At 41.1% G+C, this 26,707-nt stretch overlaps 1 protein-coding gene across 1 annotated transcript in view; it reads right to left on the reverse strand.

The window, feature by feature from the left end:
- Window positions 1-3,080: 3,080 nt before the first annotated feature.
- LOC101847521 (mesoderm induction early response protein 1) overlaps window positions 3,081-26,707 on the reverse strand; it is a 25,937-nt gene continuing 2,310 nt past the window's right edge. Inside the window, exons 2-11 of the mRNA XM_005105924.3 lie at window positions 26,653-26,680; window positions 21,222-21,352; window positions 19,138-19,411; window positions 17,402-17,481; window positions 16,941-17,067; window positions 14,653-14,753; window positions 13,136-13,217; window positions 11,428-11,522; window positions 10,274-10,401; window positions 3,081-6,069 (exon numbers count right to left, since the gene is read on the reverse strand). Of these exons, the coding sequence (XP_005105981.1) occupies window positions 5,265-6,069; window positions 10,274-10,401; window positions 11,428-11,522; window positions 13,136-13,217; window positions 14,653-14,753; window positions 16,941-17,067; window positions 17,402-17,481; window positions 19,138-19,411; window positions 21,222-21,352; window positions 26,653-26,680 (1,851 nt within the window). The 3' untranslated portion in view covers window positions 3,081-5,264. The remainder of the gene's footprint in view (window positions 6,070-10,273; window positions 10,402-11,427; window positions 11,523-13,135; window positions 13,218-14,652; window positions 14,754-16,940; window positions 17,068-17,401; window positions 17,482-19,137; window positions 19,412-21,221; window positions 21,353-26,652; window positions 26,681-26,707) is intronic.

The raw sequence follows: 26,707 nt of genomic DNA on the forward strand, positions 1-26,707 counted from the left end.
CCCTTGCGTTTTTTCTATATAATTTAACTGTGTAAAACGGGCACCTGTCCAACGCGGCCACAATAATTTAACACACAACCCCTATCATACTAAGCAATAATACCTGTCTAAGACGGTCACCTTAGTGACTCTTTTACGTTTTGTCATAAATTGTGCATTGGCCCCTGGCGTTGTGGGCGAGCCATCATAATTCAATCACCTGTCGTTGTTGTGAGGTAGTCCCTCCAACCGATCATGTTGCGTAGGCCCCTCCCACTGTTGACCAATAGCTACCAATTTTCAGCTGCTGGTGAGGTAAGCGTGTGATCCCTCATAACCCATAAGCCCCGCCCAGAACTCGTACACAAATCGTAAGTGAGATGAGTGGTCACTGTTTACCCAGTCTGTAACAAAGCAACAATGGACGTCAACATGAACTTGGTACAGAAGCGTCGCTCGTTCTCCGAGTGGTGGCGACCCATGTGGTGTTTTAACATGGCACTCAGTCTTCCTTGTCTGATACATTTCGTTTTATTGTCACCCTTGTGCAAAATCAGCGACAAAATAAAAATTACAAACCAAATACAAACCAACAACAACAACACCAACAAAGACAACATAATGGGGCTACTTTCGATTGGGGCCTCAGATGGAAATCTTTTGTTTTCTTTACCTTGATCAGTCCTGCCTAAGATGGCCACCTGTCTTATACGGCCACTTTTCTCCTTGACAATGGGTGGCCATCTTACACAGGTTTGGCTGTATATGTATAGCCTGAACTTCGTTCATGACGAGATTCGCACATGATGAAAAGATTTCCGCATCCAACTGATGTAGCTACTTTACACGCATGCTTGACTGTAACAGACTTTAATACACAGTACAAGATGAAAAGAACACAGGACTACATGTTCGGGGAGTTTATTACCAAACATTTTATCTACAAAATAATTTACTGCTTGAATGACATGAACAGGTTCCAGTGAATGTTATCAGTTTGAATCATTCATGCATAGGGAACAATGGGCACACAACACCTGGTGTCTGCAGTGAGAGCCGTGGAAGAGACATTTCTTTACAGGTAAAAATATTCCATCAGTCTTCACAGGCACTCCCTGACCAGTCAGTCAATCAGTCAATGGCACTTCACATTCCTAACAACGTACAACAGGACAGCATCACATTTACAGCCAGCCTTGTGCAAGCCAGCATCAGACTTGTACCCCAATACTGTCTTGTGCTATGCTGGCATCAGAGTGGTACCCCAAAACAGAACGACTTTCTACGTGTGCTATGCCAGCATCAGAACTGTGTAACACAAGAAAAAGTCGATGCACAACATAGGAAAATCCACGAGGACACAACTGAGATCTTCCTGCCCGCATGGGTCAGCTGATGACACAACAACCCCCCCCCCCCCAACCAAGACAGGAAGACCAGACCACAATCTGCCAGCACAGACGACATCAGGCACACCTCACAGATGACATTACGACATCAAGAACTCCCCACAACTTGCTTGTCTTATGCCGCTATACAATTCCACACAACAAAAGAGAAAGACAGCCAATGATAGACTGAAAAAGAAGGAAGAAAACGTAGTGCCGTGTCTTCTTCCTTGGTAAACATGGCGAAGGAACTTAACTTTAAAAAAACTTAGTTTAGCTTTCGTAAGAGTCTTACGGTACTTGTAACACAATATGGTCATAAACGTACCGAAGATTAGAGGTGTTACAAGAGAGTAACAAACACAAAAAAGAAGGAGGGGAGATAAAGACGATAGTTGTTTGATAGGGAAGAAGGAGCAAACCACAGCAGAGCACCCGCGAAGAAACACAAACTAGCATACTGTAGCCAGTTTCAGGTGAATCAATGGGCAGCAGAAGTTGGGTCGGACCCCAAAACAGACTGGAAGCCATGATGTCTGCCTGAGAGCCATGTTGATATTTCACCATCATCATCAGACACGGGCTAGCAAAGGGAGGCAACAGGGTTGTTGTAGCAGACTTCAGACAAACTTTATTCAATGAGGGTCTATAATGTTGGAGAGTTTTCCAAAGCCAATCAAACCTACAAGGCACACAAGATGGGACAGAAAATGATCAAGTACAGAGGGTGGGACAGGGAGGAAAGTACAAAAGGGATCCTGTCAGCAAAACTCATCATCATTATCATTGTTAATGGGTTTAAAAAAATTTTTTTAGTAAGAGCTTTACCGCACTTGCAACACAATAAGGTCATATAAGTGCCAAAGATTAGAGGTGTTACAAGCGAATAACAAACACGAAAAAGAAGGAGAGATCAGGAGAATAGATGTCTCACAGGAAAGAAGCAACAAATTCCCACCAGAGCATCTGCCAACCACCCACCTGATAGTGACTCTCCAAAGTCATGTTAGCGAAGACACACATGGCCGGCTGTTGCACGAGGTAACGACAACAACACAACTGCTCTCTGCTGCCACATTTCAACAAGCACTCACACGGGCTTACAGTACAGTGCAGAGGTAGCTTCATCATTCCATTTGCACACAGACATCACAAGTCACACAACTGTTCACACACAAGGCAAGAGGTTTCATTAAATGTCATATCAGCTTAAGCAACAGTTCCCAGGCAAGTTTCCACATATCTACAGTGGCCCATCAACCTTCGGCTAGCGATAGTATTGAAACAAAAGTGAAGAAAATGTTACAAACAAAACTGTACACCAAATTTCCTTTAGTACATCCACCCCTGGAAACAAAAACAAGCTACACAAAAGAACAATTATGTTCAACTACGAAACAATCAACAAAAATTTTTACATGACAATCAAACAAAAATGTTACCCACATCAATGCACAAAGAAATACAATCAAGTAAAAATATTTGCCTTTTCAGTTACCAACATTTTGAGTATGCTGACTTCTGTCTGTCTTACAATATTTACATAAATTTGGGGAAAAAAAAACAAACAAAATGGGGCTTTGAGGAACTGAAAGCCAAGTTGTACAACAATCCCATTTTGCAAGGACAAGTCACAAAGCTAAACTGTCCCCGTGGTTTTATGCACCCCACATAATTTAGCAAAATTTGTGATCATTTTTGCATAATTTCTGATTTTCTTTTATCATTCTTAGTTAGAATCGCACAATTTCACATTTTTGGGCTCATTTTGCTTAATTTCAGAATTTTTCTTGCATAAAACAGCGGGGACAGGCCAAAACAAAGGAGACATTTGCCAGACGGTGGGAAAAAACAAAACAACTAACATCCTCTGTGTAATTCTGTAACAATCTAAGTGCCTTGGACAAATACTCATAGTAGGTAAAGTAGCATGCCTAAAGCAATTATACAGTCCATTCTGGAAGTAACCTCTGATCTAGAGTGACTAAAAGTGGAGAGTTGGGAACTACTCCCAACATCCCATAAGCCATCAAACTACAACTTACGGCATAATTCATAGGCTAACTTAGCATAAACAGTTTAGGTCGTGTTTACTAACCAAAAGTGAAAACTACTTTAAAATTTGGAGATCCCTCCATCACAACCCAAACTACAAAGTTGGACTATTACAATTTCACATTTACTTTTGGCCGAAAGTAATTGTTCCAAGAAATATAAATTAAGCATGACTTTTTGCTGCAATGGTTCAGTTCTTCACCGTTACAACATTAAATAACATGTCCATTCATTTTGGAACATAAAGAATTAGTAAACAAAAAAAGTTTCGACCGGCAAAAAATTACATTGAAAATAAGGCCAGGGAGAAATCCTCATCCAGTTTCCTTTTCGTTTAGCACAGGACAGTGCTAGACACTCAAGAGGAATATTCAATCCATCCTCACACTATATTAATGTGCATTTGTTTGAGTAAAGAGGACATAGACACAATAATGGTAATAGTGCTGGGAAAAAGTAAGACACAGAGACAGAAACAGGGAAACGCCTTCTAATCACCCCCACATCATTGTCATTCCAGTGCAATATTGGAACAACAAACCGCATCCCAAGGCATGCCGAGAGTACCACACAGACACTGGTCACAACAGGGACAGTTCCCCACCCCCACTCTACAACCATCACGACAGCCTCAAGGAGACAAAAATCACAAGAAAAGTCAAACGATACAATAGACAGACAAGATAAAGCAACAAAAAACTAAACAAAACAAATGTGCACATTCATGATAATAACAGAAAAGGGCTAAAAAGGAGCACATTCCTAAATTTCCGCAGACCCACGCAATATATAGAAATATATAAAAACAAAAGGTAATCCTTAGAAAATAACCCCCCCGCCCCTCCCATCGCAAGAAGAAAAGATTCCCCTACTGCTGCTGAGGACAGAGACACAGAGTAGCAGTAGTTGTCGCGGAGGGTCTCTGCCTCTATCAACACAATTTAGATCAGTCAGCTGGGACAGAGGTCCATGATCGGCCCCGCCAGTCGGCAAGGCACCGGATGATGATGATGAGATGGGATGGGATGGGATGCAGGCTGCTCTGTGACCCTGCCTGTCACGACCCACCCAGGCTGAGAGGGCTTCAACATCCCAGCAGACAGACAAACTCAGTTTCCTAAAGGAATCCACACAAGACTAGAACAAACATCTGCATGTGAGGACCCTCACCACAACACCAGACTACAGTCAAGGAGACAGAAAGAGAAAAAAAAGAGGAAAAAGAGAAGAAGGAATAAAGACCTTCCGCAAATCCCAACTACCGATTTCAACAGACGATCATCATCACTGGCACTCAATAAACAGGCATCACTTCCTACGAGAATTATGTTCAATATTGCAAAACTGAATTATACACTGAGCAAAATGAAGGAGAAAAATACAAAACCCACACACTTGCACTTTGTTACCAATAAACTGTACACAAAATCTGTAAGCATTAGCCTTTGACGATGCTACTAGTGACGTTAGTACCGTTCACACAAATATATACCCGTTTTGAAAATAAAACATGGAGTAGCACCACTGGATGACAGGTTTCCCAATCGACCATACGTACCCAGCAGTCAGCGCTGCACGCAGAGACGAGAGCGTCCATCACACCACAACTCATTCCTCGGTGACAACAACACACCAGCACCCACTTCTTCTGACACAGGTACGTAGTCGCACACGGAGACAGAGAGAGAGACAGGGGGCTGGGGAGGTGGGACCATTGCCTGTGGGTCCTCGTGACACATCGGAGGGAGGGCCGCTGGAACATCATGGAAGAGAAAGAGGCGGTGGAAGGAGTGTGGGGCAGTCAAACCGTCCAAAACTGTTTCGTACACACACACACTAACATCACTGAATGACTGCCGATTCCGCTGCCACTGGTTTTCTCATGCAGTTCGCTATGTCAATGCCGAGAATGTCACCCGAGCCCACCACCGATTTCGCAGACTTCACGGCACTGGAACTTGACGACGACGCTTTGCAAGGAGAATTCGTAGGCAGAGCCGACACTGCAGGGTTTTCTGAGTGCCCAGAACCGTTCACGCCATCCGCAGTGGGAATGTCAGAAGAGGTTGGCGGCATTGAGGAGGTCAAACCTGTGTCAGCTGCCACCGGAGCAGGGTTCGTAGTTTTCTCTATATGCTTGGGCCCGTTCCCTTGCTCTGAGGCGCTCTCTGGCTGCGGGAGGCTCTGGTTGCACAGTGAGGGCGCCGGTAATGCTGAGGCGGGGAGCGGGGACTGGCCACTCAAGCTGTCTAGAGGGGGTTTCATCAGAGAACACTCAGGGATCGTGTCCAACATTTTGGGTTTCTTGGGCGTGTGCTGGTCCCCCGACGAGGGGAACGAGTCTAGTTTCTGTTTTTTGGGAGTTGAATGTTCCAGACTGTGCTCCATGATGGAGCTGCTGCCGTTGACCTCGTGGTGGTGGTGGGGGTGAAGTCGCTTCTGGGCTGCCGCGGGGTCCCCTCGCATGGGATTCCTGTCAAAAGGTTTGCTGGGCGAGTAGATGGTCGTTTTGCCCGTGCTGAACACCGAGCTCAGCGGCTTGGACTCGCCGTCCTCGGCAGACTCGGGCTTGAGGTCGGCCACCTGGGGGATCATCGACTGGCTCAGCTCCACTTCCTGTTCCTCCAAAAACCGATCCATGTGATCCCTGCAACACAACAGAGGCATCAATAAATTACAATGAGCACACTGATACTGAAGGACCAGCAACGCCTGCCTTACACCTTCCTAAAACTGGTTGGCCAGGGAAATCTTCCTCCTAAAAATCTTACCACACCCAAAAAAAATCCTACCACTATAAGTCAAGTTTCTTGCCATTGTCAATGTGAAGGCTCTCGTAAAAGAGAATCCCGTAGAACGGGCTATTTCGTACACATCTTAGAATAGCCGACTAGATCACCAGTGCAATCCCAATTAATGTTCCAAGGTAGCCAAGTTTTGTGCGCCTACACTGAAAACTCAGCTATTTTAAAGTCTGAAAACGTCTCATGAAAGAGAAGACTTAGGTCAACAACTTCTCTGGTTGATTGCTATTTAAGTACATACTGTTGGTCCTCCTTTCAGTATCGCTCATACTCGTAACACTTGTTCGGTTCTTGGTAAAGCTAAAAATAGATTTGGCACCACACTGGCTGGTTTTGGATTTTATGAACGGTTTGAGACACCTTGTAAGTGTTCAAAGCCTTTACACCTGAATGACCGATGACATACCCATGGGAACAAAACTTACATATAAACTTGCTTTTGCCATTATGGGTCAGGGTATTCCATCAATCATTCTGAATATTGAGGGTTGGACAACCACTAGGTATTGATGATGTAGCACTTTCCCATGATACTGGATCTAGTCTAGATCTCTCTTAATCTAGTTAGTCTACACATACACAGGGTTCCTGCCATGAACTTCCCATCAAATTCAAGGTTTCAAGGAGAAATTTTTAAAATTCAAGGAGATTTGGTCAAAAAATTCATGACGAAAGTCTATTTTCGAAGGCCTACACTTGTCCGAAAGGAACCATATCATAGTTTCAATTTTCCTATAAAAACTGTTCCCAGGGTGACTGCCAACCCGGCTTCTCAATTTTTCAGGCAGGGGTGGGGGCTCATCCGTTCTCAAGGGACATGTTACATAACAATGACAGTGCATGCTCCATTTATATATTATATATAATACACACACACACACACGCATGTAGGTACATTATATCCAGTCAATAACCTGATGTAAGTGTGGCACTGGGATACTGTGACTTAGGTATTTCAGTCTGTTATTTATATTTTCCTTCATTATATTCGCCTATATTAACTATATAAAACTGAATCTTGCTTTGCGCCCGACAAAAGGCCTAGAACCAGAATATCCACTGTCAAGTACCAGTTTAGGATGTCAGAGTTTATATATTAAACGTGAAAGACAAAAATTATTGCTGTAACTCAAACACAGCGCACCGGTGGAGTTTTAGTTGCCGCGGGGTGTTCCCCGCCGGGCATCTTATCACGTCGGGGTCACGGGGGTCAGCTCCTTGTCGCCGCTCTGTCTGGGCCGACTTAAATTTTGGTACTTTTTAACGTACAATTTTAGGTGTATCCTTGTATTTGTGGTAATTCTCATTTAGTGCACCCAAAGCATGCATTTCTGCTCTTGAGACTCAAAAAAGAACGGACTTTGTAACTTGTCTGGTTATTTCGTCAGACGCGCTGGAGTCGGCAATGCTAAACTGTATTTTTTTTTTGACTAGCGGGAATGAAAAAAAAATCAATATAAAAATAGGCCTCGTCAAAATCTGTCGAACTTTTGTAACATGAACGACATAGCATTGGTGCAGATACTCTGAAAAGATGGTATCTGCGCATATAATAGAAAGCTGTAATTTTGCAACTTTATCCATCGGGCACACAATTCGCTATGAAGTAATTCCTCCAAATAGAACTTTATGTGTCTAATAAAATATAATCGTGAATATTCGCATATTTTCTCGAAAGTTTATAAAAGTTACCATGAAGTTTCTCTATGAAAAGTACAAATCTATTTTAGTGCCAGAATACATCTTCAATGTAATACACGAACAGTATCTGTTACATTCCCGAAATATTTTACTTTTCTTAAAACGTTAAGTCCAGGTCTTGTAAGTTGACTGAATAATAGGGATGACTTCTCGTAATTGGGATATAAGAATAATTTCTAGCTTCCCAGGGACACTGATTCAGCACCAGACTTTTCCAGCTTTATTTTTCGTTTCTATGACCATTTGCAATAACTGACAATGTGATTGATTTCTTTACATTCATAATTGTGTCCGCGCATATTTCCAACACAAAAACTAAGAATGAATGTGTTAGCTGTCATTATTTTTATTCCATTCAAGAAGTTTATCTCTACCCATGTATTTACACGTTTTTGTGGGGGGGTTTTAATCGCTTATACTATATCTTTTTAGTTGTATGCAGGCTGCCACAGACATAGCATGATTCCTGAACAAATGCAGAGCAACTGTCTCTCGTTTAATAGTAAAATAAGAGCTAACGCTGATCATCTTTAGTTAAAAATGCAGATGTGCATCTTTCTTCTCTTATAACTTGACTATTACTACTCACGCAGATTTAAGATTTCTCAAGGTAAAAGACATGATATTCGTAGTCGGTTTAACACAGATTTTGGAGAGGTCTGTTGAGCCTTTAAATTAACAATCATTTATTCATAAGTTTGTAACTAAAATAGGACAAATTGGGTACTCTACAAACACTTGTCTAGAACAAAAACTAAAGCAACGAAATTAAGCATTCTAATGCAAAATAAATCTCAAGACATTTAGCTTTTAGTACATCCGCGTAATGGTTTGCTGCGTGGGATGGGGAAGAAGTTATATTGTTTTAAACATAGCCAAATATGTGAACTTCCTAACCGACACCAGCAAAGTCGCTTCAGGGCTCATTAACCCTGAGACCCCAAGTCGGGGAGCTCCAGCGGGCTGCTGAGTCACGCTAACTAAATGTAACAGAATCAGGCGAAAAGTGACGCCGTGCTAAGTACAGCAATAACATGAATGGCTCAAGTAGACCTATTCAATGTGAGAGGTGTAAGAACTGTGGGAGGGCAAGATGCAGTGACACTGAAAATCTGCAAATCTTGAACAGAAAGCTAAAATATAGAATATAAACAATCAATGAAACGGGAACCCTTTAGTTACAATCCCGATTCCACATAAGGCCTGCACCAATGCGGCTTTCGCTTTGCAGAGAGCTCTGGATAGTAGTATGTAACCAAAATTCTGTAAAGTAAAATCTGCTTCCAAGTTCAGTTTTTTGTCATCCTGTGTTGCCTTCACAGCGTTTGTAATGCAGAACCTGCATGTTACAAATGTGGTGCTATCAGTCAGACTACTATAGGCCCTACTGGCAAATTTCTTGGTTGTAACGAAAGCGAAAGTAGATCTTGATTTTCCCGATCGAGCTTCGGTATCACACATACACTTCCACTTGTTGCCGCCATAACAGCCTGTGCGCGGGTAACGTACTCTCAGGCCGGGAAAGGCCGAATGAATATTATATCACAATCATGACCAGGAAAAATTAACTCAAGGACATTATCGGATTTGGTTTTCAAATATTCGAGAACATTTGTATTTCCCCGGGTCTTTCACGCGGCAATTTACAGATTCCTTCAAATTTCCGTTGCATTCTGGGTCTCGGCGATTTTTTTCAAATTCTTGGGTAATTTCAGGGGCCCCCGCGATTCCCGGGGCCTGGCAGTCACCCTGTGTTCCTATCCGATCTGGCAAAATTCAAGGAGTTTTCAAGGAGATTTTTCCAAGAATGAAGATTCAAGGAGTTTTCAAGGAGAATTTTCCTTGAAAGCAAATTCAAGCAGTTTTCAGGGACTCCTTCAATTAAAGGAGGCCATGGGAACCCTGCATATAGTTACAAATATCACAAGAAAAAAAGCCTGTCTCTGGCCTGGGTGTCAGTATGTCAAGTGCTGTCAATCTTCTACACTCTAAAGACTATATTGCCGAGTTTTTCCTTCAAAACAAAATTTTACCTAAAATAATTCGACTTATCAGACCTAAACAAAATTTTCCGACTTCCCTGGCCACCCTGTAAAAAACAAAGAGCATGAAGAAATAACGACTAAAATAACAATAAAAATGATTCTTTCATCCAATAAGAAAGCCAAAAACCCAAACGATGAAAACCAAAAAATAACGGAACCACTCTAGAACTGCAACAAAACAAGTCTGAAATATCTACCATGAAAAGAGAACCAAAAGAGATTTTTTAAAGAACTTTTTTATCCAAAATTATTTTTTTAAATGAGATGGCACAAAGAGGAGGAGGAAGCCCCAACAACTCACGTGACACCAGGGTTAAGTGAATACTTCCTCTTCTCCGCTCTCGTCTTTGCGGCAAAGACATCATGCCGTTCTGTTTTCTTCCATAAGTAGTAAAAATGCACCAACTCAAAGACAGAGCGTGTCCGCACCTGAACAGGAAAGAAAGATGTTGTTGCATCGAAAATCACTACGGTCAGTAGTCTAGGAGGGCTACAGGAGTTCACAGAATTCAGTGGAGGCAGAGAAAGACAGCGTGCTGGTGACAGAATGGAGCTCAACGTTTCAGAAATAGAAACAGATGACTAACAAGTAGCAAAAACCACTGACAAATGAGTAACAATACACGAAGGGTTCTTTTTTATAGTCTTAGTAGAGGTTTTACTCAGGCACAGTTATGAGCATGAAATTGATGAATCAGCCCGTTTACAATTCTACTGTGCATACGAACATGTTAATGTTTCCCATTGGGAAAGACCTAAAGACACTTCAGTCAGTAGTCACTGCTCTGGGGGTAAAATACACGAAAATAAGTGCTTTCTGTACATAAATATCCTAAAGAAGAACTTTCTCCTATTGAACCACAAATACAGTAATGTCAGGTAGCAGTGCCACGTTTCAGTAAAATGTATTTAAGTAACTGTCCCTTACCACTTTCCTCACCAAATACGCTACTCACAACATTCTAAGCTTGCATCAACTAAAATATCAGGGAACCCCACAACTTGAACGATTGTTTGTCATCGGAATCTCAGAGTGGACGATGCTATTTAATACTGATTTTGATTCAAACGTTTCCAGACCAAATTATTCCAAAGTGTTTGTGCAGATACCTTTAAAAAAAAAAGCATTTTCCACAGCGAAACATTTTTAAAAAACAACAAAAAACCAACATGCACATATGAAGAGCACAGGGGAAAAACAACGGTAGTCACAAACTGGAAATTATGAGGGTGCCAATTTTAAAAGCCTGTGGACTCATACCTTCATATTTGTTTTGACTAGTGGTATATTGTTAAGTGTTGTTGAATGGGAAATCTAACAACAATAATCAACCAACAGTTGAACAGAAATACAGTTATGAGTCAATAATCGTTCAAAACCAATACCCTCATGATTTTCAGTTTGTGACTACAGTCGTTTTTCCCCTGTAGTCTTCCTATGGAAAACATTGTTACCTTATTGTGGTGAATTTCATGAAAACTTTTGCCATAGAGCCGGAGTCCGTCTTCAAAATTGCGACACTCATCTTCCGACCACAAGCTCATCACATCTAATGGGAACACAGAAAATGATGTCAGTAAGTAACAGCTTATACTTTTGCGAAACAGAAAGGCACAATAGCAGAAAAATAACCAGTTCTGGAAACATCCACCTAAACTTTTGATTCCAAAATCCACACTCCCATCTGAAGAAATCTAAAATGACTCATCTTACAATAACAATTCCCATCTACAGATTCATAAACAGGTAAAAACAGCATCTTCTAAACAAATCGCATATATGGCAGTCATTACTATCAACCACAATTTTCTCACAAAGGCCGATGGCAGTCCACTTATTGAGGTACTACTGCTATTTCTTTTCCATGCAGTACAGATTGTTGCTAAAAATAGAACAGATGTATAAATTCAGTGATTCCAACAGCTGAAGCCGAAATGTAAAGAAAATTCTGCCGATGGCCTGAAATTTAGTGCTTTTAGAGGGTTAAAAACGGCATTTGGGTGCCTGTTTGGAGAGATTGCCAACAACCCATAACACCTGTTTTTTTTCAACAAGATTGTATCTGGTTTGATTTCTCAACCTACAAACATTTCCAAAGTTTAAAAGCAGGTTCCTCTTGCCATTGCTAAGTAACGATAATTTATAATTCAGAATTTATTTGTCATCGCACCAGTGACAGAAGGCAGACCAGGGATTAATGAAAAGACTTGTACCTTGACGACAGAGTAGAATTACCCAGCGCATACTCAAACTTTCCTCAATTTTCACGTCTGAATGCTGAATGGCACAACCAAGGAACACCACTTCGAATTATTCTTGATTTTTAGTAATTTTATCATAAATTTCTTTCCCCAACGCCCTTATCACGCTCTCTTAGAATCATCGCACTGACAATATCTAGATCTTTAGTTAAGTTTAGTACGGGGTTTTACGGCGCTCACAACTGCAATTTAAGGTCAATATCTAGATCTAGACATCTAAAATCGCAAGTCAATTTACTTGATCAACTTGCAGATTTTCCAATCTGCAGCAAAAATCCGAAGATAGAAAGAATGAGTGAATGTAGGGAATCGACACAAAAAAGTTCACCAGCCAGATTTTGATCAATTCACAGATAAAAATGTCTTGCTAACCAACCAACAAAGAATGAATAGCGGGATAACGGCCGATTGCAAGAAATGCGCAACCTGGCAGGTTTCTACAAGATTGCCGAGAGAGTTAATAACAATAATAATAGATATAAGTATAGCACAAATCCCCGCTCAATAGCAAGCTCAATGTGCTTCACTATCTATACTACCTATTACCCCAGCAGACCTGAGAGCATTCTGAAACAACCTCAACTTCCTGGGAGGCATACAATGCAAGCAGCCATATATAGGCGCAAAAGCACCAACATACTGACAAGATCTTTCGCTGTCTATGGCCGGGTACCCATTCCAACCTAAGTGAGGAAAATTTGTGTAAAGTGCTTTTAATACCTGTAACAAGACGATATGAAGGCGAGTACGGAGCCTTTGTCACAAAATTTCGGTAGCTCTAGCCCTAGGCCACTTTTTTACGGATGAAGTTGATAATGATAGGGGAGCAAGAACGGAAAAGTCCAAAAGTAAGGATTTCTGTAAAAATACAGAAGACTAGAAGCACTGAAATGATGTTTACCTGTCGGGGGAACCGCCTGCATCTTTCTTCGCCTTTCTGCTTCCTCGATATTGTTATCACACTGCAGTAGCAAGAACAGGGCCTGGAGACAGAAATACAATAATACCTGGGTGCACAACACAACGCTGATCAAATGGAGGGGGGGGGGGGGGCTCTTTGGAGTTCTACATTTAATTTTTTTTTTTTTTAAAGAGAAAGTTGCCTAAAGCACGGCATGGACCTGTTCACCTTTCATCACAGCACAGCCTTCCAGAGATGTAATGTTAACACAGACACGAAAATCTCATATTGAGAGAAAAAAAACACCCAGGCACATCAAATAACAAAATAAAAAGTCATCAGGATTTTCCATCTAGTCATACCTATTAATAATGATTCACTACTAAAATGTATTGTTTACTCATTTTGAATCCTCTACACACCTCCCCCCCCCCCCCCCCCCCCCCCCCCAATCCAGGAGTCCTTTACTTCACAGCGCTCAGACTTTGAATGAACTTTGGTGACCCCTACAATTGCTGGTGCTCACAATGTGATGGAACGAGCAGGTTCATTGACCGGTCACAATGGCGAGCCCCACAAGACGCTTGTATAACTAAAACTTTCTTTTCTTTTTCATTCTAAAGTGACAGCTCAGGACAAATATTGATTTATTTTCAAGGCGACACAGCGTTTGCCATGCGCAGCCTGCATGTTGTTACAATTAATGTTCCGTAATCAAACTACTACCAGCAAATTTCTGGGTCGTAACGAAAGTGAAAGTATATCTTGATTACCCCGGTCAAACGTCGGTAACACACATACACTTCCGCTTGCCACCATAGCCGCCTGTCTGCGTGAAGAAACACTCTCGGGGAAGCCAAATGAATATCACAACCACGACCGGCAAAAATGAACATATTGGATTTGGTATTCAAATATTCGATAACTTTCTCAAAGTCCTGGGTAATTCCCGGGGCCTGGCCAGTGATCTACCGATTTTTTCTGTAGGGTTGGCAGGTATGCATAAGTACTGAAGACTAGGTGTTACTAGAGAGCGATATGCACACACACACACAAAAAAAGAGTTTTATGGTATTCGCGACACAATAAGGTCATTTAAGTCCCAAAGATTAGAGGTGTTACAAGCGAGTAGCAAACACAAAAAAGAAGGAGAGATCAGGACAATAGATGTTGACAGGAAAGAAGGAGAAAACCACACCAGAGCACTCGCCAACCACTCACTTGCAGATTTTATGTCAAGTTTTTAGACATGTAGCTGAATAAACATCGCCAGTGCAACATTTGGACTTTAATTTTTAACAAACATTGTTAGATGCATTGACAAACTTTTTTGTTGCACCCGGGAGACGAGATAAGGTCATAGATGTTTGATTAAAAAAAAGGAGCAAACCACACAACACCTTCCAACCACCCATTCTCTTGCCATGGAACTCTTTAATCTGGAATCAGAGGCTGCTATTTGCCGAACGCACACATGAGCAGTAGCTAAAGAGACAAGGAAATCATCAAGTGCCCACCTGCTCATCATCACGGATGTGTTTCCCCCGCGGGATACTGGCCACAGGATGAAGCTTCCTCTCCATTTCTTTCTGGACATTACACAGGTAGTCGTTAAGAGCTGTAGAAAATGGGGGGGGAAGAAATATTACAAATTAGCATAGATAAAAACATTCACAACAGGCGGTGGCTTCCAAAATAGCAATAACATCAGCCACATTCCTAGAGGAAAAAGTAAACCAAGGCATAACAAAATAGAAACTTTCTGTGTAAAGCAAGTGTCACAGACCGCTAATGATACTCTTAAGTACTCCAAACATCCCATTCCAAGAGACATTTGACATAGAAAGATAACAGAACCATACAGTCCAACGATTGAAACTGTTATACAGCTTATTAGAACTACAAGAAAACAATTTTTTAAATAATAAAACCCTAACAAAACAACCCTACTCAAAAAAAACAAAACAATGGGCCCTGGCAGAAAAATGAGTACTTTTCAACCTGCATGATCATCATTACTAAAGCTAGTTAAAAAACAACTAGTTTTTCAAGTAATAAAGACAAGCTACAAGAGAGGTGACCTAATTAAGACCGGCCTTTTAATCTTTTTCTGGTCAGTGTTAAAATAATTGAATAAATTATATGCACATGTCTTGGTAAAGAATAGCACATCAACATAATAATCATCATTTGTGATGAGAAAAGAACCCCCCCCCCCCAAATTACTGAAAGCAAAGAAGCAGATAAGTAACATCTAAAACAGACAAACTTCTAAACAGGTAATATCCTTCAAACAACTATTAAGCAGGGAAATTCACTTTACATGTATTTTCTTTATGGGTGAAGAAAATAAGAAAAATAAAAGCATTAATGTAAAACATATGTTAAAGAAGAATTAGGATTCCACTGTGAACTAACAGAGGAATTTCTAGAGAATTTAAACACAAAAACATTTTTGAATATATCCAGACCTGTCACTCTGTGAAATCTAAAAATCAGGATCTCAGGGGGAAAAATCGGGATCAACAACAAATCCCCGAGGTGACTGCCAAGCCGACTAAAAATTTTTCCAGAGGTTACCATAAATATATATATCGGATAACAAGTCAGAATGCCGAATAATTATCGACTCCATTTTAATTGAATTAAAACATGCGACCAAAGACCCCACACAACTTTAGGCGAGTCAACAACTAAATCTGGTATTGATATTTCAGAAAACAGTGCTCCGAGTTCCTGTTGACAGGTGCTTCCTGCGACAGAAGAAGGCAGAGCAAGTTTTCAGAAAAATCCAGCGCAATAGACAATAGAATGAATAAATCAAGAAACACACGATCGAAATGCTTCAGATTTGGGGGGAAAAAACCAGGATATCCGGATTAACTCACTTGTGACTGGGCCCTTTCACCAGTCACAAGCGTTGAAGACTGGCGTTTTTGGGGGTATTTCAATAAATCACCACAACTCTCAGAATTACCCTATTGTAATCATTTATTGACAGTGTAAAGTAACATTCAAGCTTAATCTAATACAAAAAACTAAAGTTGTCTAAGTCTAATACTTTAATTTGTATGATTTTTTAAAAATTGGCATGAATTTTATTTTCCGAAAAATTTCCAGAGACGTGACAAGTAGAATGAAATTCACTGCAACAACAAAAATTAAAGTTCAAAGTGTTCTGGTTTGATTTGTATACATGTGCGAGTGTTTGGTGAAAATATAAAAGCTGGTCTGTGCATTGATTCAGACCCATACACAATTACATGAGACAGATGTACGGCACGACATTGTGATTTCGTTGCGCGAAAAACAACACCGGTACTAGTGCTAGATCTAGCCCTAGAACTACGACTCGGGCCGTGTTCGGGTACATATCCAGGATCCTAACAATTAAACACATCATATTCTGAGACACTAGAACTAGTAAAACACACAGAAGTATAGAAAACGGCGAAATTATGTGATTCTTGTTCATGCGACTTCTTCGACCGTTTACTACGACGCGACTATCGGATTACTATCAGCTGTATAGAAAAGAACAAAGCGCGAGTTCCGGTCTGTTCAACCTCAGTTGGGGTCACTGCCCTTCACCTTCAATAACTTAAAAACTACCGGCCCCAGAGATACGAAACGAAGTCTAAGTAGCTCAGACTTGGCCAAACAAGGGTACGAGGCGGGTCTCGCGATCCGTGCCTGATTTGTAGAGCGAAAAAAAAATTCCAAAGTTGGTCACGCAGGGCTTGTGAGACCTGTCTGAAGTGAGTTAAATCGGGAAGAGTGGCAGGTCTGATGTATCAAGTCTCACCATTTTCATCTTTAATTTTCGAGGGGTCCCATAGTAACCTATCTTCATTCTCGTAGGCAGGGGCATCCCCATAAGCAGATAGGCCGACTGGAATAACAGCTTGGAAGTCCGAGCCAACTTGTATAGTCTGCAAATGAACACAAAAAAAGTAAAAAACTGTAAGCAAAAATACATTTACAAAAACAAAAAACAAGCAAGTCTTGAAATTTCAAAATTGTAGGGACTGAAGTGTGTTGGTCATTATCATGATTCTCAAAATCACCAATGAGAAATACTGCTATCATGGTAGAGAAACAACAAAAACATAATACCTAAATTGTAACTTGACAATTATTTATCTACATGTAACTCTCTTGTTTCACAGACCCCAACACTCAAGCGTACTCTATTACAAATAAAACATTAACCTATATATATTCATTACACACTTCAAACAAGAGGCTTCAAAGCACTAAACAAACCTTTTTATGTTCTTCCACCGGTTCGCAATTTTCATCTTCTGAAGATGACTCGGACTCATCACTCTCCTGTTGACTGGTGGCTGCAAAGTAAATGAATGACAGAGATGCACCATAGCTACAAGTCAAAGAAAAAAACTTTTGTTTTCTGTAAAGGAAGAGCACCTGCTTCATTGAAAAAGTATTATTAAGTTTAGCATTCTAGACACGGTACTCATAGCTGCCACTCAGGAATTTTTAAAAAGGAGGAAATTCGCGAAGGCGTATGCACTCTCTCAGAAGGCCGGAGTAAACCAGTGAGGTCCAGAGGCAATATTGGAAAATCTAGCCTACGGTTTTGGAAGGTAAAACTGTCATATTGTTAACCATAGGCGACTGAATTAAAATGTATTTGAAGAAGAAAAAAAAAAAATTAAAAAAACCAAAAAGGCATTAAGTTGACTAACAAGCATTTGAGTCAATTTGACACAGTTTTGACTTGGTGACTAAAAATCCAGTGTTTTTTGCCAGCTGGTGTCTCATAAAAAGATTTCTTTCACTTTAAACTTGTACATCGATGTAGAGCGTCTCGATGCCCTATCGACAGTGTTGCTCCACAACAATAAACAATGTGAAACTAGCGCTGGGCCCAGAAGAACGGAAGTAGAAAGCTACGGGCGGACATGCGCAAGCCGCGTTTTCGTCTCTCTCCCGGTTCGGTGTTTTCCGCTGGTTAAAAAAAAAAAAGTATCGAAATTTGCGACCGAGAGCGGTCCAGCAGAGGAAGGAGGAAGTAGCGGGACAAGCTAGATGAAGCGGAGTTTCCGCTATTTAGCAGTAAAGTGGCAGCTATGGGTACTATAGTACTACAGACAACACATGTGTTTGTTTGTTTCGTACAGGGTTTTATGGCGCTCGCATATGAGGTCGTATGAGCGTGCGAAACACAAGTTGGTTGCATTCGCAACAGTTCACTGCACGGTTGATCAACTATTAGACCAAAATGCTAAAATATTAAAAATTCTGTGTAAATATATTTAAAACAACTCTTATAAATAATAAAATTTTTTAACAGTATTGTTTCACTTTACAATTTGCCATAAAGGCCAAAGGTCTTCATAAAATTTAAAATTCTGCGGGGACCAACGACGGAAAAAATGTCTTGCATTTATAATATTTCCTTCGGATCTCTCTTAAGTCTAGAAATTCGATTAAGATGTGTTCAACGGTAAAATCTGTGTCGCATCCGACACAGAACGGCTTCTCATCTCCCTGTAGGAGGTATTTGTGGGTCATGGCCTTGTGTCCGATGCACAATCGAGTAAAAATGACTTCGTCTCTTCTGGAGAGGTCCGAATGATCTCACACATGCCTGCCCGGTAACCTTCCCCTAACAAGACTTTCACATCTAGGTAGTATCTTAGCTCTGGCTTCTTCAGCACATCCACAACTGATGTGATCCAGTCAATGGAGAATAAGCTGCCATGAACAAAATAAAGTCTGAGACAATCTAATAAGCTAAAAATATCACAAAAAGTTAAGACCTAAGATGAAACTTCCAACTGAGTAACAAAATAGAAAAAAATTTGGCTGAATAATTCAGAGGCTGCAATGTTAGAAAACAAAGGACATTTCCTATGTTAGCAAGTCTTTAAGTTCTCTATCATCCAATACACTACAGTCACAACATAATATGCTCAAGCCTGAAGTAAGTAGCTTCCTGAAGGCTTTACCACATCCAAACACAAAGAAACACTCACATCTGAGCAATCTTTCCGTCTGCGATAACGTCTGAGATCGAGACACATTCTGTATGAGTTCGTTAACGCTAATGTCCCGATCTTCAGCAGTTGCTGCGTTGTTCAGCAAGTCCCGTGATATGACCTCTTTGTCCAAGGTCAGGTCTTTGTTTTCTAATATTTCTTCCTCACTGCTGGAGGACGACGCTGAGCGTGAGTTGTCAGCGATGTCTTCCAACGCTCCCGGCACACTGGAGTACTGGGCCAGTAGCTCTTCAATAGGCATCTCGCTCTCCTAAAAAGAAAAACAAATCGTGAAAACATAACGGTGAAATAAGCGCTCGTCAAAATAATTAAATCGAAGGAACATGCACTTTTCCACCCGTTGGGTTGTTTTATTTAACTTTTTGTTTTTTGACTTAACATCTTTCATAGCTTATAGAAATAGGGCTTCCCACGACAGAGAAGAAGGCAGGGCAAGTTTTTAGGAAAATCCGTCGTAACAGACGGAACAAAAAAATCGGGATGCTTGAGATTTGGGGTAAAAAAATTGGGATATCCAGATTACATCTGGATGAGTGGCAGGTCTGTCATATATGCCCAAAAATTGACGAGTGCCCAAATCCACCACGACATGGCACCTATAGTTTTTGCTGAGCCATTGCATAATTTCTCGTAAAAACTCATTAATAATTCATGTGTTACATGGAAAGCAACGTCATGAAATTTGGATACAATTATGAGTCCTCCTCAGATTATCTGCCATCAGTATTTTTGTTAGAGTTCACCAAGACTTGATGGCTATCATCAAAAGGACAAAAAAAAACCCCAAAAAACTCAACACACCAAGTACATAAATGAAAAGACCAATATATAGAAACTTAACACAATGATTTGTTAACCCTAACTCTGGCAATTGGTTTCAACAGGAGTGGCAGGGCTAATCAGCCAAAACGTGCACATGCTTTACAAATCAAATTTATGGACTTGTATCAAATAATAACCCTACAAAAGTATATATTTTCTGAAAGATAATTGAATGAACTTAAAAATTTTGCCTTTGAACATATGATTTGATTTAATTTACAAGGGGTTATGTAGCTTTGAAATCCAAGATGGCTGACATAAAAAATTTACATGCTCATTAGCATATTCACCAATCTAATGTATTTTATGTTATAAAAAATGTGAGATAGCAGAAATATGGGTTTTCCAATAACCTTTCAGAAAATGTATAGTTTTATAGATTTGAGAAGAACAGGTAATGAGTTATGACTGTTTCAATTTGTCATGTGGTCTGTTTCGAACGCTGCTGATACTCGCTACTTTCATACCATACTCAACAAAACACTCTAAGTACAACCATGTGGTTTTCAGCAATCTGCTGGTAGTCTGTAATAATTAGAAAAGCAAAAGGAACCTACTTTACTCTATAGCTCTCCTTTTTCTGCCCCTATTAGACTCCCAAAGGTAGTAGAATCTAGTGTCCCATTTGAAAGAGAAGTTGGGGCAGGATGAGAACTGGTATCCCCATTGTCTGTCAGATCTAATCCCAATTCTTGACTGAACACTAATAAATCCACCATTAACAATGTCTGAATTACTTTCCCTTGTCAATTCACTTTCAAATGTATCCAAAAAAGATCGATTTTTGGCCATTTTAGACCCACATGAGTAGCGCAAGTGATAGATCTACACTGGCATTAGTGGCTTGTGCCCTGATCAACAAGCTTTCAAAACATCCCTCTGTTTTGAAAGCAAAATACTCTTCTCCTAAGTCAGAATGGTAGAAATATTCTGATTGGTTGGAGGTTAGCCTTTTAGCCAATCAGAAATCACTTTAGGAAGGCCCAAATATTTAGTTGGAAGGCAGAAGCAGCAGTTAACTATATGGTCCTATGAGACCGGCCCTGCCAGTTTCAAGGCAGGAAATGGGCCGATCTAATCGGCCCTTGCCAGAGTTAGGGTTCAAACAGAATTTAGCTACAAAAAGTCCTCAACACAGTTTAGTTTATTTGTACAATAAAAAACAGACTAGTTTCTGTCTGCAAATGACTAAAAATAGAACAAGAGGATACCCACCAGATGAAACAACAGAAAATTACCTTTTGTAAATCATCCAATTCCCCAGTGCAACTTTCACCACTTGTCATAGCTTCCTCTTCATCTAATGTTCGTTCATCGTCATATTCATGAACCATCATATCAGCCGACGGATCAAAATCTTTGTCAGTGTCTGAAACAAATTTAGAAGAAAAAAAAAATCAAGCATGGTTCGACATGTGAAAACTTTTCTGCTTGAAAGGTATTTTGCTTCTTTCCTAAAGGATGGGACATTTCATTTTTAAAACGCCGGCTCTATTTCTCCGAACATTTGGGAAAATAAAGTTGAACTCTATTTCTCCGAACGATTTCCGTTCTCGAACGATTTCCGTTCTCGAGATTAGTTGATAATAAGCGAATGGAGGGGCCAGCGTATTTGTGTGTGTGTGTCTGTGTGAGTGTGTGTAAGGTGTGAACGGGTGGGGGGGGGAATTTTTTTTTTTACCTGAAGGATTTTAGATTTTGCTGGGAGACTAAATGCAAAATAGGTGACTGCCAAGGTCGAGCAGTCTTGTTTTCTCGCGGCACCTTTTTATTTTCAAATGAAGTATAGATCTAGTCCGGGAACGTTGCCCAACCACAACTGAAGTATCTAAATATTCAGACATTTAAAAATCTCTAGCTCTAGAAATTGAATTCGATGAAAAAAAATGCCTCTTCCCACTCCTCGCAGAATGGCAAAATGAAAGGATGACGCCTAAATCTTGCTTGAAATAACGGAGGGGGGGGGGGGGGAAATCTCGAGAACGGGAACCGTTCCCAGAAATAAAGTTCAACTTTATTTTCCCAAACATTTGGAGAAATAGTCACTTCGAAAAAAAAAAGCCTAATTCAAAGACAAAAAAAGGAAACACACTAAAATGTATTCAAGGCCCCACTATTTTCGAACTATGCAGTAGTCAAGGGCTTTTTAACCGTTTTGCACTTACAGCGCCTGTATGTGCCCGCGCCGGTGACCCCCGCTCATCCCTATAGCGCCCGCCACGGGGGTGTTTGATTCGTTGCCCCAGGAGGCTTCTACTTTTACTATCTCAGAAGTCTCACTTAGCTATCTTTATAGAGGAAGAGTTCCGGTTTACTATGGTGTTTTTCTCGTTTCGCTAGCACAAAGAGTCACTTTTTGAGCGGGAACAAAAGTCGGAGGACTATTTTAGTTGTAAACACGCCATCATGTCTCTAGGATGCATGGGCGCAAAGCTGCCCGATATGAGTACGGCAGAAACAAAATAAAAACACCCAAAGAAAAGTCTTTTAGGTGCTTTCAAGTTTCCACCAGAGGCTTCAATCTCTGTGAATGTGTTGTATTTCTTTTGTGTGGATTACCTCTTTGTCAGTGGCAGAAACTTCGTGAGTTGAAGAAATTTATACGAGATCTAGTCTAGATATCTAGATCTAGACTCGGAATCCAAGACACGCATCTCAGAAAGATCTCTCATATCATTTCATACTCCTCTATTCCACTTATAATTTTGTATTAGTAATTTAGCTCATTCATTTTCCTTTCAGAAAATACTACTTTCATCCTTTTTGGTTGTGTTTGTGATTTTATACAATTTTTAAAGTAAGGTATCCCTTCAATTTTCGTGGAGTTATTGCCCTTGTCTTAAGGATGGGGGGCCACAGCAGACCAAGCCTGCTAAATGCGAAAGGGTTAAAAACAGAAAATGGCTTTAGTAATCTAGGTTGCCTACTGAGAGTGTGCACTTTCAACCGACACAGAAAAAAATAATTACCAACGTAGTTCCCGATGAGTTACAGAAAGGACAACTTTAAGACCTACATACTCCGTCGTAGACTCAGTTGGAATAAAAATATATTGTCTTCATACTCATTTTTATTGTGAGTGCAGTTTGTTGGGAAAGTAAGGGAAAAGTAGCAATGCCAATGAAAATTTGATTTTTTGCTTTAGCCCATTTTAATTTGGTACCTAAGAAAGAGTTTTCAATTCTAATGATTATATTATGCTTCTTGAATTTTAAGAATCGGTTCATAAATTTTAAAAAGTTATGGGGTAGTAAAGGTCAGCCCGAGGCGACCTTGCCTCGGAACACCCCCGTTGCAATGTTACAGAGAAAAACAATCGGACGCATGTGCCAGCCATTGCCCTATTTCAAGAGACCAAAGAACGGGCTTGGAATAATCATGTAGGGATTTGTACGTCATGTACATTTGCTAAAGGAGAGAGGGGAAAACTGCCGGTCTCCGAGCGAAGCCGCTTTGGACAGGGGGGGTAGTGGTACATTTATGATGAATTCTAAACAACTACTTGACATAGAACATTCAAACTTGAGGACACTAGAGAGAGAGGAAAGACAAATCTATTACTTTCGTGATGTTGAAAATCAAGTTCCTTATAGTTTTCGGTATACCCGATAGGAAAGTGTTTCCGACACCAAAAGTAGTTAATTTATGTGTGCAAACTTCAACGTCGACATTTCAGTTTGCCCTATTTTCTGATTGGTTGTCAAGTTAAATTCACATTGGTCCAGAAATAGAGCAGAAAGAGTTTGAGAAAGCTAGTCACGTTCCGACCCGGTCCAAAAATTCACCGGCAAATGGGGACCAAAATTTCGCAGCGTGCGGAACACAGTGCACCGGCAGTGGAATTTTAGTTTCGCGGGGGTTCACGTTTTTACACTCATCTAAAAATCTCTAGACTAGCTCTTGAAAATTGAAATATACACCCAAAAATTTGCTCCTGTGTGTGTGTGTGTGTCACTGTGTGTATGCATGTGTGTGTTTGTGAGTGTGTCTGTGTGTGGTACAAAGTGTGTAAGTGGAGAGTGAGGAGTGTGTGTTTGTTTTTCGGGCTTTATTTCAGCCTTTATTCAGTAACAGTTCAAAGTACACAAAATTAGAAACACAGGATCCATTCACTCCAGGGCTCATGAGTCATTCCTCTCTTTCAGTTTCACTCATTCATTCAATTCCCATGTTCTCTCCATGGCTTATCCTCGTTCGCATGACTTTCACACCCCACCCCCAGTGGTTCCACCAGCTGAAGCTGAAAAGTAAGGAAAATTCTGCCGGGGGTCTGGGGACAGCAGAGGCCCCCAGCAGGATCCAGGGACAGCGTCCTGGTGGGGGTTCAGAGGGCGAAGCCCCTGAAGAAACTGAAATTTAGAGCTTTTAGAGGGTTGAAAATGGCATTTTGGAGCCTGTTTGAAGATATTGCCTACAGCCCAAAACATTTATTTCTTCACCAACATTTTGTTTTGTTTTATTTCTTCACCAACATATCTTTCCATTGCTGGCAATGTTTAAAAGGAGGTTCCCCTTCCACTGTTACTATAATTCAATTTGTCGCCGCACCATTGGGAATAATGAATAGATGTACCTTCAAAATACAGTTGCGCAGCGTATACACAAATTTTTTCTCAATTTTCATGTCTGAATGTTGCCTGTCACAACCTCGGAACACCACTTAAAATAATTCTTGATTTTACCTACGGCTGGATCGGGCCGATCGCCTGAAACTGAAAACAAACATGTTTGTTTTTTAGGCGACCGAGTCGGGTGATCAGCGCGATCGGCCGATCCCATCCGTAGTGGGCACGCCCGTATCAGCATATATTTCTTTCATTGCGGCCCTTATGTTGCGTTCACGTGCTGAAGAATCTTCGCATTGATAATTTCTCTAGATCTAGACAAATTTGCGAAAAAAGTTTCTTTCTGAGAGTAATTGTAGTCGTGCTGTCGCCTGTGGATACACTCATGCATTCTTCCTTTCACCCGCTCTTTCACTCACTGTCTCTCCATCCACAGCTCAGCTCGTCATTCGTTCAAAAGTTGCCCACGGATCATGTTTAGTTAGTGTGTGTACATGCGCATGATGATGGAGCCGGAAACCGTTCGGAGAAATAAAGATCGGCACTATTTCCCCGAACGTTTGGAGAAATAGTCACTTCGTTAAATTTGTATACTTTTTCCACCTTGGGAGACAGAGGAGCTTCTGCATCAGCAGGAACAGTGAACGACAGTGAACAAAGCCGAAAGGGACATGGAGTGACATCAAGCGACTAGCCTAGGATAGGGAAAGTTGGAAAGTGTTTGTTCGTGGTCTATAACCTGATGCAGGGTGAGAAAGGCAATGTATGTATGTAATAGAAAACGTGCCCATGAGTAAGAACACCAACGGCAACACCCTCCGATCATGTTTTTGGCTGGATTGTACTTTACCGGACCACCCGTCTCGGCCTGTGATTACTACGCACACCTAGCCTAACTACGCACTCATAGTACTCTACGTGCGGACAAAGGGTAGTTCCGCAGGCGACTTCGCGCACGCACAGCACAAGCCTGCGGCGACTGGCGAGGCGAGGCGAGCGAGAGGTGGTGGTTGAGGGTGGGCAGGGGGCAGGGGATTTAACTTTGGAGAACCACCGTGCATCATACCAACAGTGGGGAGGGGTTCAGGGGGGCTTGCCCCCTTGGAAATATTCAAGTTTAAAGAAAACACACAAGTGCGAAACACTAACATGAGCGGACAGTCGTGTTTACATCAATGTAACAACAGTGGGGGGAGGGGTTCAGGAGCCCCCTCTGGCAACAATAATTTAAAGTTAAAGACACACACACACATATAAACAATAACATGAGCGGACAATCGGGGTAGAGATACTCGCCAAGTCACGAGCAGGGCTGAGGGGGTTGCAATTATGCAAGTGAGCTCTCGTGCGCATCTCTAGCCCTCCATTGTACTTTGCCGGACCAGGAGTAGGCCAAGCCAGCAGTCGCGAGCAAATAAGAATAGTGGACCACGTGATTAGATTGACCAATTAGCCTCAAGGTGTCAGGGTCGTGGGTCAAAGGTAGAGGTGGGCAAAATCCGGATAATCTATCCGAATAACTGGAAAATTAGCAATGAAACATTGTCTGAATTCAGACTCTTAACTCACTTTCCTGACCTGCCTTTCCGAAGTGTGTGCACCCATTTGTTGAAGTGATGCTATCCCGTTTGTCGAAATGGTTCTAACCCATTTGCAGAAGCGGTTCTATCATATTATTTGCCGAAGAGGTGCACTAACATAATATTATCCGGATTTTGCTAAAGCGACTCATTGCCCAGCTCTAGTCAAAGGGCACGGTCATGATGATTGAAAAACCCGGTAAGAGATGTCAGCCGATTGTTGGAAGTCGAAGGGTGAGGACGTAGAAAACTGAGCAGGAGACTGAGTAGGGGAGCTCGGAAACGAAGAATAGCGGGCCACTAGGCACCAGGGGCGCCATAGCGAAAGTAGTTCCGACCGGTGGTCCGGTAAAGTACAATCTCACCATGTTTTCTTTCCAAATTACATAAAGGTACGAGAAACGACCGAAATGACAATCGTTTGTATTCAACTTACAAATTACGAGTGTCAAATCCATAAGTTGTTCTAAAAACTTTCAATACAAAATGTAAAAACTGACTTCTGCGATTTCAAATAAACTTACCTGGGCTACTCGTTTCTGAACGTGCAACCTGTAGAGCAAAAAAACGGACTTATTA

The sequence above is a fragment of the Aplysia californica genome, unplaced genomic scaffold (assembly GCF_000002075.1).
Source record: "Aplysia californica isolate F4 #8 unplaced genomic scaffold, AplCal3.0 scaffold00501, whole genome shotgun sequence".
NCBI classification, from domain to species: Eukaryota; Metazoa; Mollusca; class Gastropoda; order Aplysiida; family Aplysiidae; genus Aplysia; species Aplysia californica.